The 22,065-nt window shown below is 39.4% G+C and overlaps 1 protein-coding gene across 1 annotated transcript; it reads left to right on the plus strand.

Moving 5' to 3' along the window:
• The first annotated feature begins 6,724 nt into the window (after positions 1–6,724).
• LOC110924947 (GEM-like protein 7) lies at positions 6,725–19,126 on the plus strand. The gene is made up of 3 exons (XM_022168919.2): positions 6,725–7,284; positions 7,365–7,495; positions 18,747–19,126. Exons 1-3 carry the CDS (start codon positions 6,844–6,846, stop codon positions 18,802–18,804), a joined length of 630 nt encoding a protein of 209 aa, XP_022024611.1. The 5' UTR covers positions 6,725–6,843; the 3' UTR covers positions 18,805–19,126.
• The last annotated feature ends 2,939 nt before the right edge of the window (positions 19,127–22,065 follow it).

The following is a 22,065-nucleotide window of genomic DNA, read 5'->3' on the forward strand; positions in this document are numbered from 1 at the left end:
CTATTAAGGAAATGACTCGAAAGAACTTGGTACATGGAGTTCCTCAAATAAGTCATGCAAATCAAGTATGTGACGCATGCTTATTAGGAAAACATAGTAGGACACCATTTCCAAACCAGGCGAAATTCAGATCTTTAAGACCTCTGGATTTAGTCTATGGAGATTTGTGTGGTCCTATATCCCCACCAACACATGCTGGGAAGAAGTATATATTTCTACTTGTAGACGACTGTACTCGTTACATGTGGGCATATCTACTAACTTCCAAGGATCAAGCATTCGAAACTTTCAAGCAGTTCAAAGAAAAGGTGGAGACAGAAACTCGAACCAAGTTGAAAATGCTAAGGACAGACAGAGGAGGAGAATTCACGTCGGCTGAATTCAACAAGTATTGCAAAGACAATGGCATAGCGAGACAGCTTACAACGCCATATTCCCCACAGCAAAACGGAGTAGTGGAAAGAAGAAACAGGACGATGTTGTCAACTACTCGAAGTATGTTAAAGGCAATGAACATGCCACAAAATTTCTGGGGAGAAGCAATAAGACATACGTTATATGTATTAAACCGGATTCCAACGAAGGCTTTGTAAACAAGACTCCGTATGAAGCATTGAAAGGAAGAAAGCCGAATCTGGAACACTTAAAGGTTTTTGGCTGCACAACATACGCTAAGGTATTACCACTTCAACAAAAGAAGTTAGATGATAGAAGTGCACCTATGGTTTACCTTGGAATAGAAGAAGGATCAAAGGCATACAGATTATATGATTCGGCAAAGAAAAAGATATGTGTCAGTAGAGATGTAAAGTTCATGGAAGGTCAACCATGGAACTGGAATAGTTATATGGAAACAGTGGATTCAGGGAATCCCGAATGGACAAACTTTGTCATTCAAGAAGATGACAACCCACCAGAGTTAGAAGAAAATGAACCAAGTAGTCCTGGTAGTAGCGGGCCACATCATGAAGATTCAGGAGTAAATCAGACAGAAGAACAAGACTCCTATGAAACCCCGCCAGCACATTCGTACAATCAGAACTCAGCAGGAAGTTCAAGCAGATTATCAAGTAGAGGTCCATCTACATCTGAAAGTACAACAGAGAGTATTAGTGACACTCCAGTAAAACTGAGAAGTCTCGAAGAACTGTATGAAGAGACTGAGGAAATTCAAGTAGGTCCACAAGAATTACTACTTGCTGAAGAAGAACCAAGGAATTACAAGGAAGCATCTAGTGACAGAAAATGGATTGAAGCAATGAAGGCCGAGTTAGACTCGATAAACAAAAATAACACTTGGAGGTTGACAGAGTTACCAAGAAATCACAAGGCAATAGGTTTAAAGTGGGTATTCATGACTAAGAAAGATGCAAATGGAAACGTGGTCAGACACAAAGCAAGGCTGGTTGCAAAAGGATATGTTCAGCAACACGGAATAGACTTTGACGAAGTCTTTGCACCAGTAGCACGCATAGAGACAGTTCGACTAATGGTGGCTTTAGCAGCATATCAAGGTTGGGAGGTACATCATTTAGACGTGAAGTCTGCATTCTTACACGGAGATCTCAAGGAGGAGGTCTATGAAGGAAAGGTTTATAGACTATCAAAAGCACTGTATGGATTGAGACAAGCACCAAGAGCTTGGAATACGAAGTTAGATCAAACCCTAAAGTCACTTAACTTCAAGAAGTGCACTTTAGAGAGTGTAATCTATACAAGGACGAGTGAGACTTCTACGCTGATAATTGGAGTCTATGTTGATGATTTGATAGTCACTGGAACATCAAGGAAGGAGATAGATGTTTTCAAATCTCAGATGAAGAACAAGTTTTAAATGAGCGATCTAGGATTGCTAGCATATTATCTGGGAATAGAAGTCATTCAAGCAGGGGGTGAGATAGCCATCAAGCAGACATGCTATATCAACAAGATACTCAAAGACACTGATATGTTATCCTGCAACGACACAAAGATTCCCATGAATCCAGGAACACAATTAACAAAGACTGAAGAAGGAGCTCTAGTAGATGCAACACATTACAGAAGCCTGATAGGTTCTCTCAGGTACTTATTGCATACAAGGCCAGATCTATGTTACCCAGTCAGTCTGCTTAGTAGATTCATGCAAGAACCAAAGGAGCAACACTTGAAAGCAGTGAAGCAAATACTACGTTATATCAAAGGAACTAAAGAGCATGGAATCATCTACAAGAAGCAAGGAGGATGTAAGATCACAGGTTATAGTGATAGCAGTTTTGGAGTTAATACAGACAAAGGAAAAGGAACAACTGGTCTGGTATTCTACTTTGGAGAATCACCTATAACCTGGTGTACACAAAAGCAACAGACAGTGGCATTATCATCATGTGAATCAGAATTCATGGCAGCCACTGCAGCAGCATGCCAAGCACTATGGCTTAAAATACTATTAAGTGAAATTACAGGCTGGAGAAGATAACACTCAGGGTGGATAATGTTTCTGCAATAGCACTCATGAGAAATCCAGTCTTTCATGGAAGAAGCAAGCACATTGATACACGTTATCACTTCATAAGAGAATGCGTTGAGAACGAGGACATCAATGTGGAACACGTAAGTGGACAACTACAACGGGCAGACATACTTACAAAGGCACTAGTAAGGGTCAAGTTTGCTACAATGCGAGAACTGCTCGGAGTTCAAGATCTGCAACAACTCAAGGATGTTCAAAATTAGGGGGTGAATGAAATCCTTAATCTCTACACATCCAAAGTGAAAGGGTTTATTAGTTATTAGTTAAAAGATAGTTATATGGCGGTTACATGGCGGTTATAAAGTTCAGGGACTGAAAGTGGCAAACCAGAAGTTGATAACCACCACCCCAAGGGTTGCGAAATCCCTTGGGAGGCACCTCTTGATTTCGGCAGCCACAAGGAAAGGAAGGGGACGCGACTTTTGGCTTATGGACACACCTCTTCATGATTCATTCTCATCCATACAATCTAGAGACACACCCGTTCACGAAGAGACGCGTCCATTCACTCGCATCCATTAGAAACTATAAATAGGGCTTAGAATTCATTTGTAAAATTCATTCCATTGTATTCAAATTCAGTATTCAATAAAGTTTAGATTATCGTTTATGTTCTAGAGATCAAAGATCAAGTCTGGGCAACAAAAACTGTCAAAATTTTCCGTCTTTACACTCCCATAAATTTCAATATTCAACACACAGCTCATCAAGCTCATCAAAACTAATATTCAACAAATAAAGCAGACCTGCAGGAAACTGCGCCAAAATTATGGATCACATCATCACAGATTATTAGAACATGTTTTTGGAGTTCCTATGAAATCAAGTTAATCAACCAAGGGGCTGCTATCCTCTTTCTGCCACGTCTTCCAATATCACTGGCATATATAAAATAGGCAGGTTTGCTGTCTTAACTAAAAACTTGGCAAGTATCGTAGCACTCGATCTAATCATAAGCGATTCTAGTTCTTTTGTCGATTTTGTAGTGTACTTAGTTTGTAATATCCAGGAAGTTTAGGACCCAAACTACTTGAAATTACAACACACAAGCTAAGTCACGTCATGTTGTCAAACTTTGTGGCCAAGGTAAAATCTTCAGGAAAAACTGAAGTATTAGAGCGGGTGAGAAACTCGTGCAGGCTTTTCAATGCTCCTTATATATACACTACAGCAGGTGACAGGTGCAATTGCAGACCTTCACAGAAAACATATTTTTCAACAGGTTAGCTTCTAAAGTTCCAATATAAGGTAAGCAAACACTCCATTTCTTTTCATCTGTTGCAGATTTCATTGGCTTCTAAACACAATCTTGAATTACAACAAATTGTTGTGTGTAGGCGTCCATTCCATTAGCAAAGATGAGAATAAAGTAAGAACATGAAGAATTGAAGCTAGCAAGTTATGATATGTAGATGGTGAACATTAACGGTTCTAACTTCTGGTTACGAGTTTATAAATTATAAGAAATTGTTAAGAAACCTTCATCATGCAATTGATCCTGACCGCTTGAGCATTTGATGCTGAAAATTGATATATCCTTATCTCCGGTAAATTCCAATGTAAATTCGTGTAGTTAGTTCCACATATTGGTATGTAGTTCAACTAGTTCTCTAATGAGAAAAAGATGCATAAAGATATGTCATTTTTTTATTCCCTCCTTTTCTTTTGTTATATGTGTTGGCCCAGACACTTGATCACAATCATCATTATGATGAGTCCTTAACTTGTTTACAGCGGAATCGTTTGACATGTTTGATCAATGGATGATACGAGTGAATGAAAGGACAAAACAAGAACAAAGTGTAATTGAAATGTCTTGGTACCGAACAATATCACCGGTTCCTCGTTATTTGTACATAGGAATATGGCGGTTAAGTGTGGCGGGAAAACTGTCATCAGACAGTTTTCGAATTAATTGCTTATCACCCGCCATCACTTATCACCTTGATACGAGTTCTAAGTTATACGAAAATATATATATACAATTACATATCATAAGTAATTAAGTTTAATAAGTCTATTCTATCACTTCCCCCTAAACTTGATTACGTTTAGCAGCAACCTTGAGAACACTTTCGTTGGCTTCTTCGACGGCTTTCCGTGCATGATTAAAATTGAACTTCCTCCTCTTCTTTTGTATGTTCCATGCACCTTCCCAATCATTGCCTGCGTAAAGTGCATAATGATCCATTGCAGTCACCTCCTTGATTAGTTCTGCACTTGCACTCCTTCCATGGCTGCATTCTGGTGCGTCTTCTTTTTCCTTCATTCTTTCTAAGTCGTCTGCTTTCTCTTGCACATCTTTAAACCTATAATAGTACACTAAAACATCCAAGTACATGGCATAAACTACTCGCATGTACTCTCCATCCTTATACTCGTAACCCAAATCTTTGGCATTTATCGGCCAGAGATTGTCTTCGGTCACGTTGCTGTATCCACCGTCTCTTTCTACAATCATGTAAAGACTTAACAAGTCTATCTTCCTGTTTTCTGTCATCACCGGCGGCATTGGTCTTGTGGTTATTCCCAAGAAGACTGTGATGAACCATGACACCATCTCTTCGAACTTCTTCTCTAATTCATGTTTGTAATGAAATACAAACTTCCCATCTTCTAACATATTTAACAGATTCTTGCAATCATTGATATCCTTGAAATCCAAGGCCCTTATAATCATCACACTCCAATCCGTTTCACAAGAAGAGATATGTAGATCTTCGAAATAAGAATTCAGATATTCTTCCTTATATTTTTCATTTACATCATTCAAACTTATCACCTTTTGCTTTTCTTTTAGACCCAATTCATCTTCCTTGGACAATCCCGTGATTTCATTTACGGTATTAACTGCCAGAGGAGAGAACATGGGAAAGATCTTGCAAGTATCTCCGGCCTTTTTGACCGTGAATCCTTGCAAGGTCAACTGATTCATACTAAGAACATTCCTGTCTAGTTCAGGCGTGTATAAAACGCTTTGAATCAGCAGTCTTTCGTTATTAGACTTAACTTCTACAACCCCTATGCCCCGCATAAACAGAAATTCATTTTCCCCTGAATTTGTTTCGACCCCCACTAAATGTTTTATACGTTTAAAAACATTTATGTTACCGGCATAGTGTTGTGTAAATGAATGACTGACATACCATATGTCTCCCCACATACCGCCTTCGGTTCCTGTCACTATCATTTCGTTCCGATCTTCTGCAGATACCTTTTGATTTCGAATTCCTGCATTTACCGCTTGACTGAACAGTTGTGTGTTTTCATCATTTTCTTTCGATTTGCATTCGTAGATGTAATGCCCTGGACGATGGCAGTAAAAGCATAATCTTGTTCTTTGATTTCTTTTCGGCAACTTGATTTGTTCTTCATGACAGTGTTGGCACGGAAGTATTGTCGAAGTGGCTCTGATACCACATGTTGGCCCAGACACTTGATCACAATCATCATTATGATGAGTCCTTAACTTGTTTACAGCGGAATCGTTTGACATGTTTGATCAATGGATGATACGAGTGAATGAAAGGACAAAACAAGAACAGAGTGTAATTGAAATGTCTTGGTTCCGAACAATATCGCCGGTTCCTCGTTATTTGTACATAGGAATATGGCGGTTAAGTGTGGCGGGAAAACTGTCATCGGACAGTTTTCGAATTAATTGCTTATCACCCGCCATCACTTATCACCTTGATACGAGTTCTAAGTTATACGAAAATATATATATACAATTACATATCATAAGTAATTAAGTTTAATAAGTCTATTCTATCAATATGGGACATGAAGGGTATACAGAATCATTATGTATGCCATGTGCTATTGTACCCATGACAATATCCTAGGATAAGAAAGCTGAAAAACACTTTACACGTCCATCCGATTAAGCAAAATAAAGCCACGGATTCGGTTTGCTTAGATTGGAAAGTTGGTTATGTCATTTGCATGTGATGTGACCTGTTGCCATGTTGAATCTAACTAATATGCTTTCCAAGGACTAGTGGATATCTATGTAAGGAATAGTCAGCATGGCAATAAAAAGTAAATGCATAAATCTATATCAAAAGGAAGGATACCAATAAAGGCAAAGTAGCTCAGAAAATCTAAACTTCCAACATTCTAAATTATTCAAAGGGGCAAATTTATTCAGTCAAGCTTTTCTTGCCCTCACATGCTAACCACCAACAAGCATGACTCACAGATGACTCATCCAACTACTAGTTGTTGGTTTATGACATCTTTATCAGCTTATAAATACCATGATCCAGAAGGCAATCTCCAACAACTTCAGCAGTAAGCACAGCTAGATCACAACGATTGGAAGCCAAAATATGGATAGCAGATTCTCAAGCACGGTCATGAGTGCCCCGATTGTATCAAGGGGACTCATTTTGACTAAAGCTTATCAACCCATTTGCACTCTTCCGAATTCTTCCAAACTCAACGCCATAGAAAGAAAAGATAGTCTTGCGGTGTCCACCAAAAATCACGGCAACCGTAGCTTAGGACCAAAACTAATAGAAATTGTGAAACACAAGCTGAGTTACGGTGCAAAAATCCTACCACTTGGCCGTGAAGGAAGAATCTTTCGTAAAAGTTTCAGTACAACAGATTGTGAGAACTTGTTGCATACTTCAAGGTGTTCCATATACACTACAGCTGGCGCGATCACTGGCATACTGTTCATTTCTAATGAAAGGGTGGGATTTTGCAGTGATAGGTCCCTCAAAACATATTCTGCAGCAGGGGAAGTGTTGAAGTTCCAATATAAGGTAAGCCGGCTTTAATGTATTTACATATCATGTATATTTGCTTATACTTTTACATTGTCTTGACATAAATTTTTGTGTAGGTGTCAATTCCGTTAGGAAAGATTAAAGGAGTAGAAGAGATCATGAACATAAAGATGTCATCGAATAAGTATGTGGAGTTGGTGACTGTGGATAATTTCAGCTTCTGGTTTTTGGGCTTTCCAAATTCTAAGTGTTGGTGCACTTGTGTCTGTACTTTGTCTGTATTCGGTCTGTATGTAACGATGTCCTTGTAAGTCATGTAAGTTGACCAAGTCAACCGTCCTCCTGGTTTGACTCAGTCAACAGTAAGTAAACTTGTTGAAAGTTGTCTGGCTCGAAGGATGAGTGATCGAAGGATAATGTAGATCCTTTGATCACCTCGAAAGACATGCTTCGACTGATGGTCCTCGAAGGATGATCCTTCGAGGTCCTTGCTAATCCTTCGAAAGCATTGTATCCGAAAGATGATCCTTCGGACCATCTTTCGGACCCTTCGAGCAGACCTGCTGTGTTTGGGTATATATACCCATGCATGTGTTGAGTTTCAGTAGACAGACACACAGACAGAAAGATATCAAGAGATAGGTTGAGAGGATTCTGTCCAAAACTCACACACACACTTTGAGAGTTTATAGAACATTTCTGTAAACATTGAGCTTGTAACCGAACCCTCATTGCATTAATACAAGTTGTGTTAATCGGTGAACTTGTGTGTTTGTTTCTCTACTTGCTACTAACTCGGTTTGCTTGCTAGCTTGGATTCCGCACTCGCTAGTAGGTTTGTATAACAAGGTTTAGGTTCGTAATCCTCCGCGAAAAGGGACCTACAAGTGGTATCAGAGCTAAGGCTCTTAACCTTGTTTAAAACCGGGTTTTTACAAGTTTTGGTGTGTTGAAACACTTGGTTTTGCACCTGTTTTTACTAAGTTTCTTACATTTTCTTTGAGTAAAAACGTGTCTAAACTAACCGGGAGTGTTTAAAGTGGGGTTGGGTAACTTGAAAAATTGTTTTAAGTGATTTTGAATTTTCCGGCTATATTCCGGTTCAAAATTCCGGTGACTGGTGTTGAAGATAAGGTTGTCATTTTTGGCAAACTTTCAAAGTTGGTGGTGAAAGGACAGCCTGCACATACCATCTTGCCGAAAGTTGACCTACCAACCTGTCACCTTTTTCACCAACCTTTCACATCAGATCAGTTTGTGTCAGAAGTCTCGAAGGATATCTTTCGATATCGAAAGATCATCTTTCGATCAAGAAAGGGTCGAAAGATTACTATCCTTCGATTCATCTTTCGATTCATCTTTCAAAGTTTGAATTATATCCTTCGAGAAAGGAATCTAATCGAAAGACTAGTGTCCGAAAGATAAGGATCTATCGTATTGGTGAATCTTTCGAGATCTGTTGTTCGAAAGATAAGGATTTAGCTCGAAAGATAAGGATCTTTCAAAGGAGAATCCTTCGAGCTCTTGAATCTTTCGAAATCATTGTTCGAGACTCAACAGTAATCTTTCGAGTACTGTTGATCCTTCGAACAATAGTTGATCTTTCGAGTGTGGTCTGTTTATTGCTAACAAGTTTCTGTTTTCTTTTGAGATCCTTCGACCAGGATCCTTCGGCTGTGTATCTTTCGGATCATTCTTACTTAGCATTTATTTTGCTTATCTATCATGAATCCGAGTTGGTGGGGAAGTCCGGCTCCAGACAGTGGAAAATACATGAATACCAGTCAATCTCCGTCATGGGCCGAATCGCCAGTATCTACATCCTCACAAACAAATGCCACTCCAGCTGGTCAATGGGCGTTTGTTTCAAATCAAACTCCGAGTATTCAAAGTCTTCTTCTAAGCGAAAGTGAAACCGGAAGTTTAAACAGGCCTCCAAAGTTGATGCATCTTAATGAATATCCGGGATGGGTTGATCGTTTCCATACATACATTCTTGGTCAAAATACAGAGTTATGGTTGCGGTTCACTACGGAATTCGATCAAACTATCGAGGTTGCTGCTTCTTCTACAGCTACATTTGCCGATCTTCCTGATGATCAAAAGAAGACGTATGACTTAGAAAAGAAAGCGTACGCTATTCTCACTCAAGCACTGAGCAAGGATATTTATCATCAGTTCGTCAGTTTCAAGACTACGAAGAAGTTGTGGGATGCATTGAAGACAAGAGGAGTAGGTAATGAAGCCACACGTCAACTACGACGAGATCTACTGAAGAAAGAATTCGATGGCTTCACATGTATGGATAAGGAGTCCTTGGGAGATATGACAAGCCGTTTCTATCACCTGCTTACTGAGCTGACCAACTTTGAAGTCACAACGACTCCAACAGAGGTGGTAAAGAAGTTTGCCGATGCATTGCCTCCTCAATGGAATAACTTCCTAGAAATCTTGAAGTACAACGGAACGTTGAGAACTACAAATATCAACGATTTCGTGCAGCTTCTGGAGAACAAGGATCAGGAAGAAACGTTGAAGGCAAAGAGAGTTGCAGTGCCACAGAATCCAGAGATGTATTATGGCACCTCCACTACTTCATCTGCAAAAGCCGGTTCACATGCTCCACTTCAAACGGCGTTTGTCACAAGCACGGATATGTATGGCAATCCAGTGCAAGTTCCTGTAAAGCCGCCTCCAACCACAGATCTGTATGGAAATCCAATACAACCACCTCCTCCTCCTCCTGCTCAACAACCTCAATATGCGTGTTATGGAGGAACATCATCTGCTGCAGGTCAACAATCAAAGTCAAATACAGTACAGCTCGACACGTCAAGCTTCTCTAAAATCAGTGTAGAAGTCGCTAAGGAACATATGGAGCTGCTTAACACTGTAGTGAGCGCGTACTGTGGGTTGATAGAAGGTCAGATTGGAAACATTAATCTGACACAAGAAGATTACAGGCAGATTGATAAGGAAGAGATGGACTTGATGGACATCAAGTGGGCCTTTGCGAGTGCTGTGAGAAGAGCAAAGGATTGGATGGAAAGTACTGGCAGAACCAGCTTGGAAAGTAAGCGAGACACCAAGTATGGGTTCGATAAGCAGGCTGTTAAGTGCTTCAACTGTGGTGAACGGGGCCACTTTAAAAGGGAATGCACAAAGCCAGCCCAGCACGGGAATCAAAACCCCTTCAGAAACCAAGGCAACCAGCAGAACAGAAACAATGATCGTACATTGGTGCCTGTCAACAACCAAACCAACCGAGCACTTGCAGTTCAGGTGGATGAAGGTTGTGACTGGTCAATCCAGTTGGGTGGTGATGCTCCTGATGAAACAGCATGTTTTGCTCAAATTGTGAAAGAGTTAGTTCACACCAGTGGTAGAGAATCTTCTGCCAGTGGTGGTGAATCGTCTGAAGATGAAGACTCTTCTGGTTATAGCAGGAGTGCTGATGAAGAATCATCCAATTCTGGTGATGATTATGTGGGTGAGACATCGAATGCAGCAATCGATGCAGATATTGATGAACTTTTGGAGGAAACTGCAGCAGAAACTCAAAGAAGATCTATTTTGGTGGATCAAGCTGCTTATACTTCGTCTTCTCTCCATTCAGCCTTTATGGCTAATGTCGACGGTTCATCAAGTCAGGTATGTGTCGATGAACCCACTGCTGTTAATTGTGATGAATGTGCTAGGTTGCATGCTAGATGTGCTGATCTTGAGAAAAGTATGTCTGAGTTGCAAGGCAAACATGATGCTTTACAAGCTAGTTTGTTTGACTTGCAAGACAAACATACTACTGTGAATGAGAATTTGAGTGACTTGCGAAGTAAGCATGACGCTTTGCAAGAAAAATATGATGTGACCTTTCTCCACAATCAGAAGTTGACTGTGGACCTCTCTAAATGCACAGAAGCCAACATGTTTTATGAAAACCATGAAAAATAATTTAAGTCAGTAATTGAAACATTAAAGAAGGATAAAACTGAACTGACTAAAATGGTTTCAAGAAAACAAACTGATATTAATCTGTATATATCTCGCCTTGAGAATATGCAAAAAGAGATGGCTTGTGTGAAAACCGAAAGTGATGCGATCCAGCTCAAGCTAGACAGTTATTTGAGTTCTAGCTATGTGTTAGATCACATCATTGACGTTCAGAAGGAAAAGAGAGATGTCACATGCATAGGGTACAAGAAGTGTCCACCACCAGTGAGACATAATTATGATGCCATGCCTGATGAAGAGGACAGGGTATTCTTTGAACCTTCTGTGCCTCTGGATGTTAAGGAGTTTGCTGCAGGACTCGGATACCAAAAGGAAGTATCCTCAGATTCAGATGTGTCAGCAGATACATTTGTGAGTGCTGAACAGAATCAAGATCCTCCAGTTGTGATTGAGGATGCTGATTCGTCTGATGATGAATCTGATGATACTGTCCCAGCAAAGTCTGATGCGGTAGTCAAAAATGAGGACATACCTCTTGAGAATCACATTCTATGTGACCCCCCTGTTCAACCCGCTAAGACTGTTGCAACTGAGTCCTCATCTGCAGGAGAGCCGGAGAGTGTGAATTTGCTGTACACTCTAGTTGGTGATGATAAAATTTACTCAGACAAAGATTTTCCCATTAAGAATGTTAATCAATCCTTAATCTGCAAAGTCTTTGAGAATTCGACGAGTAAGTTCTTGGGAAAGGCAGGACCTAAAGTTACAGTTACACAGTGTCCTCCTATTCCAAAAGCTGAAATTCGAAAGCAATTTGGTAACAAGAAATTACCAACAGTGCCAACACAGCAAAATCACACCAAACCCAAAGGTAAAACACCGGCTCAAGCTAACAAGAAGCCGAATCAAAAGAAGAAGAAAAATGTTAACTTTGTGAAATCGACGGGAACAGACAAAATTGAAAAGTTTGAAAATCAATCTAACTTAGATTTTGTCAAGAAAGCTATTGTCGAGAAAAGAAATGAACCAAGCAGTTCAAAACCTAGTACCTCGGGTTCACAAAGTTCAACATCATCGGCTAAGCGATCACATGATACTTCGGGGTTTGTAGAACGAAGATCATGTTTTGAGTGTGGAACCATTGGACATATTATTCGTAATTGTCCATATCTTCATAAACAAAAAGGAAAGGTTGATGATCCCCGTGGCAAAACTGACCGTAAGCCAACTGTTTCCACAAAACAAGATCCCCGCCTTGTAAAAGAAAGGGAAAAGAAACAGAAACGCCAACAGGTCAAAAAGATAGAAAAAGCGATTAAAACCGATGCGGTTCAAAAACAATCTGTTGTTGTAAAACCAGACAATTCTAAAACTTCAAATCATCAAGAAGTTAAAATTTTAAAGAAGAACACTGGTGAAACCAAACAGACTTGGAAACCTAAATCGGTTACTGAATCAGGGGGACCATCACAATTCACCAACCATCAAAGACAAGAAGTTATTGTCATTGATGAAAATGGAAGACCCAAGACCACAATGGCTTGGGTCCCCATCTCCAACTAATTGATTGAGTTCATGTGCAGGGTGCTTCAGGAGGAACTATCAGTAGTCATTGGATTGTTGATAGTGGGGCATCCAGGCACATGACGGGCGACATGAAGCTTCTCTACGACGTTAAATCTATTAGAGGAGGTTATGTTGCTTTTGCTGGAGATAAAGGTGGATATATAACGGGTGAAGGAATGATATCTAACGGGATTGTCAGCTTTGACAAGATCAATTTTGTGCAACAACTTGATCACAATCTTCTTAGTGTTTCTCAAATCTGTGACAAGAAATTTTCAGTACACTTTGATGCTAATGGATGTTATGTGCTGAAACCCGGCTTCAAAATTCCAAAAGAATGGATTCTCTTGTCGGCTCCAAGAATAAATGATTTGTACGTTCTTGACATGAGCCAAGCTATTACTACGTCTGCACAAGCAACTTGTTTCGTTTCAAAAGCCACAGAAAAAGACACTATCTCTTGGCACAGACGAATGGGTCACATTCACTTACGCAAAATGAATCATTTGGTTTCAAATGAATTGGTGAATGGTGTTCCCCTCAAAAATTTCCATCTTCAAGACGTCTGTGTTTCGTGCCAGAAAGGAAAGCAAACAAAGAAGAAGCACCCTACAAAGAAGATCAACACAGTGGCAGTTCCTCTTGAACGTTTGCACATGGATTTGTTCGGTCCTGTCAAGCACAAGAGTATTCGGGGTGATCAATACTGCCTCGTGGTTACTGATGATTATTCAAGATTTTCTTGGGTTGCGTTCATGGCACACAAGAGTGAAACCTTTGGCATCATCAAAAACTTGATCATTCAGATTGAGAATTTGTATAAGTTGAAGGTTAGGCGGATACGTAGCGACAATGGTACTGAATTTAAAAATCATTCCATGACGGAGTTCTGCACTTCAAAGGGTATTCTTCATGAGTTTAGTGCAGCTTATACTCCTCAACAGAATGGTGTCGCTGAACGTAAGAACCGCACATTGATCGAGACTGCTAGGACAATGTTGGTAGAGTCACAGTTACCCATTCCATTCTGGACTGAAGCTGTGGCCTCTGCATGTTACACATTGAACAGAGTTCTTACAGTCAAAAGACACAACAAGACCTGCTTTGAGCTTCTTCAAAAACGGAAACCAGATTTGTCTTATCTAGAACCGTTTGGAGCTCCATGCACAATCATCGATCCTAATGGAAAGTTTGGGGCAAGAGCAATTGATGGATACTTTCTTGGGTATGCCACCCCTAACTTACGAGTCTGGAATCTAGAGACCAAAAGGGTCGAGGAATGGTCTGAGGTCAGAGTACAAAGGCACACCTTGCCAGTCAAAAATCCGGGTCAACCTTGGATGTTTGAGTACGATGACTTCTTCAATTCGATCAATGTTGAAGCCGTTGAAGAAAATGCTGCGGCTAGGATGTTTTTCGAGAGTGACAATGCAACAGTTTCACCGGTGGTTCGTCCAATTCTTGTGAATCAAGAACCATCTTCTTCGGTGAACAACAATACTCTCAATAATGAGGATTTTCATGATGCAAACGAATTGAACGAATCTTCAGAGGATGATGAATTTCTAGATGCAGATCAAGAAGCTCCTACAACAGCAGTTCATGGTACTTCAGAGGGTACTCCTCCAGTGGATACACATAGAACAGCTGAGACTACTGCATCATCTTCTTCGTCAATTCCGGGTCTTGAATTGGTTGTTGATCTTAACCTCAACAATCTGGGTATAAATGTTCCAGTTCCAGATAATCCAGAAACAAGGATTCATAATACCCATCCTCAACAAAACATCATTGGAAATGTGCAAAGTGGCGTACAAACAAGAAACATGTTGCGAAACAACAACAATGCAGGCTTGTATGCAGCTATTCGAGAATCCGGGCAACAAAACGATTGGTCCTTCGCGTGTTATGTCTCACAAGAAGAACCAAGAACATGGAAAGAAGCCTTGAAAGATAGCGCTTGGGTTGAAGCAATGCAGGAAGAACTGCAACAATTCCAGAAGCTGGGTGTCTGGAAGCTCGTAGAGAAACCTGCTGGATACAAGAAGATTGGTACCCGTTGGGTTTTCAAATGCAAAAAGGATGACCGCGGAGTTGTTATCCGAAACAAAGCTCGTTTAGTCGTTCAAGGTTTTCGTCAGATTGAAGGGATCGACTACAACGAAGTCTATGCACCAGTGGCACGTCTCGAAGCAATTCGAATCTTTCTAGCATATGCGTCCTTCAAAGGATTCAAGGTCTATCAGATGGACGTGAAAAGTGCATTTTTACATGGTGTGGTTGAAGAAGAGGTGTACGTCGAACAGCCTCCAGGTTTTGAAGATCCTATCCATCCCGATCGGGTTTGGTTGCTCAACAAAGCTCTCTATGGTCTACATCAAGCACCGCGAGCTTGGTATGCAACCTTATCTCACTATCTACTGGAGAACGGTTTTCGCAGAGGTCTTATCGACTGTACTCTTTTCATCAAGGAACAAGATGGAGATCTTCTTCTGGTACAGGTATACGTTGATGACATTATTTTTGGTTCTACTAATGATGTCTTGTGTAGGGAATTCGAGCGCATTATGCAGGATAAATTCGAGATGAGTGCTATGGGGGAAATGACCTTCTTCTTGGGCCTACAAGTTCAACAAACAGAGTCTGGGATATTCATCCATCAGACTAAATATGTTGGTGACATCTTGAGCCGGTTCCAGATGTCTGATGCAACGCCCATTGGTACCCCATTGCCAACTAATCACGGAATTACTCCAGACTTGAAGGGAGAAGCTGTTAGCCCTTCTATCTATCGCGCCATGATCGGATCTCTCATGTACCTCACAGCATCAAGGCCAGACATAATGTACCCAACGTGCCTGCTTGCTAGATATCAAGTTAACCCGAAGGCCTCACATCTTGCTGCTGTTAAAAGGATTTTTCGTTATTTGAAGGCGTACCCTGACACCGGTCTGTGGTATCCTAGGGATAATAACTTTGAATTGGTAGCTTTCAGTGATTCTGATTTTGGCGGATGCAAAATCGACGGCAAGTCCACAACGGCTGGATGTCAGTTTTTTAGGAAATCGCCTAGTTACATGGCAGTGCAAGAAGCAGACGTGTGTAGCTACATCAACATGCGAAGCTGAATACATTGCTGCCTCAAGTTGTTGCTCCCAAGTTCTTTGGATCCAACAACAAATGCGGGACTACGGTTTTGAATTCCTAACTACTCCTATTTACGTTGATAATTCTGCTGCTTTAGATATCACTAGAAATCCTGTGCAGCATTCAAAGACCAAACACATCGAAATCAAATATCACTTCATACGTGATTGCTTTGAGAAAAGGCTAATCGATGTTGTTAAGGTCCACACCGATGACCAACGTGCCGACTTATTTACCAAAGCTTTTGACAAATCAAGATTTGACTTTTTATTATTGGTAAACGGCATTAAGGTCAAGCAAGAGTAAAACCAACATCGGAAAATCATTTTTGTAAATATCTTTGTGTGTTTTTAAATTTATCTTAGTTTATTGATTTTAGGGGGAGTAAATCCAAAATCAGAAAATCCAAAAACATCGAAAAATTTCAAAAACACAAAAACAATAGAAAATCTAAAATGAGTTTCCTGGCGAGCAAAAGAGAAAATGATAGTACATCAGTGGTCTATCCAAGCCTCTTTAAACCTTAAATGAAAAACGATAAGCAGCTCTATATAAGATGTATCGGTAGGCTCACAATCATTTTAAAGTGTGCAGGGTGATATAAATCTTAATCGACTAAAGACCAGGTGGGAACCACTCATTGGCATATGGTCTTAGTACCGAAATTTCGTTTGATAGATTGCCGAGGTTCTGAGATATTCGGTCTTTATGCTGCTTATCATCTGGGTATCATGGTTGTATCTTTTACCGAAAAATAACGGGGACGCAAGTCTAGATCTTCCATGATACTATACATACGTGTACATATTGCATACTGCATTCGACCTCAATAAGTGATAAACAATCACATGTCCAATTCAAATAAGTGATAAAATATCACATTTATCCGGGTGTCAAGTTCGTCTCTCTGCTGTACGGAAGTACTGACCTGTTCACGGACTTGCACCTGTGCCCTCATGCATACGAAAATCAAGTTCCTCATCAATAAGTGATTATATCACATAGGGCTTGTTTTCAATTCAAAATAAGTGAGTATCTCACAATTTATACGGTCAAACAGATGATAATCGGTATACTCACCGGTAAGATGAACCCTCGTGCATACCTTGATACGGGAATGTGTCGTGATGTGGATGAACACCGGTCGGTAAGTATAAATCATACATTAACGTATCCTCTAAACATGATTACATCTGATAAGTTGAGCTTAAGTGGACAACAATACCGATAATTGTTATAGGATGCTTATCTTAATATTAACTAACTGAACAACAAGAGTGTTTTGGCATGACCGTACACTGATATGATTCTCTTACCCTCGAAACTCACAAAAAGAATATCTGTATATATTTATGTACTGCTTAACTTTTATTATTTCTTTTAAACAGTTTCGTCGTTTGGTGCATATCAGCACGACATTAGCGGTGATGTCGTTTGATAACACTCAAAGGATTTTAACTTGTTGTCTTTTAATCTCAAAAATTCCAAAAAGATTTTAGGAGTGTTTTAATATAAACTTTATAAAAGCCAAAAAGATTTTATTTCTACTTTATTTTCGATCGTACGATGTTGGAGCTCAAGTCTTCGTTACCTGAAACCTGACTAAAAACCGAACTGACTAAATCTTCATAAACGGTCAAAAATTTGCATGTTTGAAAGTTAAAAGGCTAAAATTGGCAAATTTATTAAACTTTCAAACTGTCGGACGGTGTTTGTTTGTGACATGGTCATTCGTGTGTCATTTGTTTATACTATATTCCAAGCAGTTGTTCTCATTACGCGTTTAGATTTCTTGCATGTGCAGATTCTAAAGGCTAGGAGAACATGGTCGATGACAAGCTTTGGATTGAAGACACGACGAGAAGGCGCTCAAAAGATGAAGATGATCGAGTTGCCGCTGGCCATCATCAACACCACAAGGATCTCACTTCATAAAGTTAGAGTATTTCACGAGCATAACTCAAGGGGGAGCTTATGTTAAGGGGGAGTTTGTCAACACACTTCCTACATGATACGGGTAGTTTGTTGATACACTCTCTGCTTTCAAGACGTGAAGACTTTGAAGATCCTCCGACATTGAAGACCTGAAAGGACATCAAAGTCTTGAAGACTTGAAGACCAAAGACCGTCAAGGTTCAAGACGAGTCTACAACTTTAGAAGATAAAGACAAAGCTACAGCCAAGGGGGAGTTTGTTGGTGCACTTGTGTCTGTACTTTGTCTGTATTCGGTCTGTATGTAACGATGTCCTTGTAAGTCATGTAAGTTGACCAAGTCAACCGTCCTCCTGGTTTGACTCAGTCAACAGTAAGTAAACTTGTTGAAAGTTGTCTGGCTCGAAGGATGAGTGATCGAAGGATAATGTAGATCCTTCGATCACCTCGAAAGACATGCTTCGACTGATGGTCCTCGAAGGATGATCCTTCGAGGTCCTTGCTAATCCTTCGAAAGCATTGTATCCGAAAGATGATCCTTCGGACCATCTTTCGGACCCTTCGAGCAGACCTGCTGTGTTTGGGTATATATACCCATGCATGTGTTGAGTTTCAGTAGACATACACACAGACAGAAAGATATCAAGAGATAGGTTGAGAGGATTCTGTCCAAAACTCACACACACACTTTGAGAGTTTATAGAACATTTCTGTAAACATTGAGCTTGTAACCGAACCCTCATTGCATTAATACAAGTTGTGTTAATCGGTGAACTTGTGTGTTTGTTTCTCTACTTGCTACTAACTCGGTTTGCTTGCTAGCTTGGATTCCGCACTCGCTAGTAGGTTTGTATAACAAGGTTTAGGTTCGTAATCCTCCGCGAAAAGGGACCTACACTAAGAAAACTTTAAGATCTCTGCGTCAGGCTATTAATCAGTCACGATTGCTTACCAATTGATGTAAAGCATTAGTCATCAATTCCGTGTATATTTAGATTATACAACAATATGTTGCAGTGGCGGAACTAGACCTTCAACTCAGGGGTATCCCAAAATTTTTTAGGGGTGTCCTCGTACTTGTTCAAGGGTGTCCTGTGTATAAAAATCGGGAAAACATTTTTTTTTACACTACTCGTAAAAACTTGAGCCGTAGCCCGGGCTACGCCCGTTTACACTACAGGTCCGCCCCTGATATGTTGTATGGCTATTTTTTTTAATGGTAGCTGTATATACATTTATTGATAGACATTAGCCATTGACAATGAGTGATTTTTCATTGTTTCTTTGTTTGGTTGTTATATATCATGTTTAAACTTAATTAAACAATCATTTCTCATATAATGTTTTCATGTCAGTGTTGTATGTGGATGAAAGTTTAAACATCAACGAGAAATACAAATAACAATACCACTCATGCGAGTTTGCTAAAACTCCTTGAAGAGTCACTAGAAATACAAATGAGAAAAAAAAAGTAAAAAACCATCCATTTTGATCAATAAATACAATTTAAAAGACCACAATATTTACAAAAATCTCTCAATAATTCCTTTTAAAAAATATAATACTACGGGCTTGGCACATATGTATTTTTTAGCCCGTGTTTACCTACTCTGGTTGTTGTAATTACGAAATTTATGTAACTGTAAGGAAATTAAAATCAGTAAAAAATATCACTAGTTAAGTCGTGAAGGGAGCCCGATCATTAATGGAGTGAACCATATTAAACTTTTGTGTTTTTTTATTTCTTTAGCACTTTAATTCGAAGGTGTTGTTTGAATCCAACTTCCTTACATTAAGAACGATGCGTGTTGCTGATATGTAAGTTTAACACATGACTGTACATAACCATACAGCTCTTATGATCAGCTCTGTATGTAGCTTTCGTATAGAAATTTTTTGGTATATACTTCGACCCCCCGTCGGAAATCTCAAGCTTCGCCACTGTTGGAATTGAGTTTTAAACATTGTATGCTGTTTTTCTTTTCTATTCTTATGGGACACAAAGGGTATATCTGGAAACCATCATGTGCTATTTGTACTAATGACATGGCATAAGCATGGTGTACACTGGGTGCTACATACGGAGTGGAAACGATCCTAAAAATCTCAGTTCCATAACCATAAATTAAGTAGTATTAGTATTATAAACATAATTTATATTAGTATTATTATTATTTGTATTAAACTTAATCGTATTAAATATGTATGCATATATGAACGGATACAATTGAACGGGTATGTTGGTTAAGTAAAGTCATTTAAGATGACGGTTACTCCCGCCAAAATTAACTACCATCATAACCGTTCTTGTGTATTGTATATATAGGTTTTACCGCCAACTATTACCGGTTACCAAGACAATTTCCTTTACACAAATTGTCCATCATTTGTTCTTACATTTTCGTGTTATATCAATCAAATGTATTCGTATACTTCCGCTGCAAATAGTTCTGATATGCAAGAAAGTGGTATCAGAGCCAGTTATTCAATCAATCAATGACAATCTCAGGCCAACCTCTTCAATGATGCCATGTGCACACTGTTCAGAAGAAAGACGAGAACAAAGAAGAATGGAACGTCGCTGTTACTACTGCAACATGCCTGGTCATCAAATCTCTTCATGTCAAGAGAAAGAAAAGGATGAAGAGAATCAATTACTATGACAAGCGGTTGATGCAGGAACTCAGAAAAACGCTGAGGAAGAGAATAGTCATCAGATTGACTGCCGACTGGAATTTATTGTGGAAGGGACCGAGGGAGGATGTTGGTCCGATATATGGTATGTCAGTAAGTCTCTCAAACACCATTTCTCTAGTAACATAGACATGTTTAAACGCATAAAAAATAGGTCTCATGTCGAAACTATGACTGGAGAAAACCACTTTTTCTTCATTAGAGGCATTGGTGTGGTAGATGTTGTGTCCGGGTCTGAAAATATACGTATTCAAAGTGTATTCTACACAACAGATATAGACAGAAATGTCTTGAGTTTTGATCAGTTAATAACTCAGGGTTATACAGTAAGATTCATGGGAGAGAAATGTAAAATTTATCCCACGTTTAGCATTCCTTTAAACAACAGAAGGAATAGTAATTCAGGAATGACCAGAGAAGAGGAAATAGGAGAATTAGAGAAACAGAATGTGATAAAAAGGGGTCATGAACACGAGAAGTATAAAACTGAATTTCTAAACGAATACTTTGAGAAACTGAACATATCTACATATGAACCGGATTGGAATATTCTAATCTTACAAGCAATGAAGTTCAATGATTTTAGAGATTGTAAGGCCCTGTTAGATATGCTTGAAGACGTTGATTACTTTCTTAAGTACAAACACTATCTCGAAATTACGTTTGAGAGTATGATAGAATGGTTTCTTAAAGAAAAATTAGAAATTCATTCAAGGCCACTGCCTGCTTATGCTTCAAACAATCAGAAAGTAGGATTGTTAGACCTGTATATGGCGGTGAAGAGGGAAGGTGGTCACCGGCGAATTACTGGAAATGGTATGTGGGCAATGATAGCAAAGGATATGGGTTTCGAGTATGAAGATGGTGAATACATGCGTCTGATTTATGTTATGTATCTGGACGTACTTGTCTACTACTACTACAAGTTCAAGATAACACAGGAAAGGGCAATCGGAAAGGAGGATGAGAAGACAGTAGATCCCAGACAAAGCGTGAGTGATGGAGATAAAGAAGTTATAACAGATGGAGTTCAAACGAAGACTGCCGAATGTTCAAGTAGAACCGGAGCAGTAGAAAAGGAAGTCAAGCATTATGCATTATTTACAAATCAAGCAGGTACAGTTAGCAGGTTACAAGAGCAGTCAGAAGCAATTCAGGATATAGCTGAAGATCACTATGTTTACTATGGTGGTAGTGATTGGCATGGACTCAAGAAACTACAAAGGAAGAGATTCGATTTCTCAAGGGCAAAGAAAGCCGTAAATGAAGCAAATTACAGCGTACTCAAGAACTCTCTTAAACCAAATTATGTTTAGGGGAGAGTATTAGTATTATAAACATAATTTATATTAGTATTATTATTATTTGTATTAAACTTAATCGTATTAAATATGTATGCATATATGAACGGATATGTTGGTTAAGTAAAGTCATTTAAGATGACGGTTACTCCCGCCAAAATTAACTACCTTCATAACCGTTCTTATGTATTGTATATATAGGTTTTACCGGCAACTATTACCGGT

Source organism: Helianthus annuus, chromosome 17, assembly GCF_002127325.2.
Source record: "Helianthus annuus cultivar XRQ/B chromosome 17, HanXRQr2.0-SUNRISE, whole genome shotgun sequence".
Lineage (NCBI taxonomy): Eukaryota > Viridiplantae > Streptophyta > Magnoliopsida > Asterales > Asteraceae > Helianthus > Helianthus annuus.

What these genes read in the sequence shown, in the direction of transcription:
- LOC110924947 (XM_022168919.2), top strand. Translation starts at nt 6,844, where the DNA reads ATGGATAGCAGATTCTCAAGCACGGTCATGAGTGCCCCGATTGTATCA. An exon ending in TGTTGAAGTTCCAATATAAG is followed by an intron (nt 7,285 to 7,364) that starts GTAAGCCGGCTT and finishes ATTTTTGTGTAG; the next exon opens with GTGTCAATTCCGTTAGGAAA. An exon ending in TTGGGCTTTCCAAATTCTAA is followed by an intron (nt 7,496 to 18,746) that starts GTGTTGGTGCAC and finishes GACCTACACTAA; the next exon opens with GAAAACTTTAAGATCTCTGC.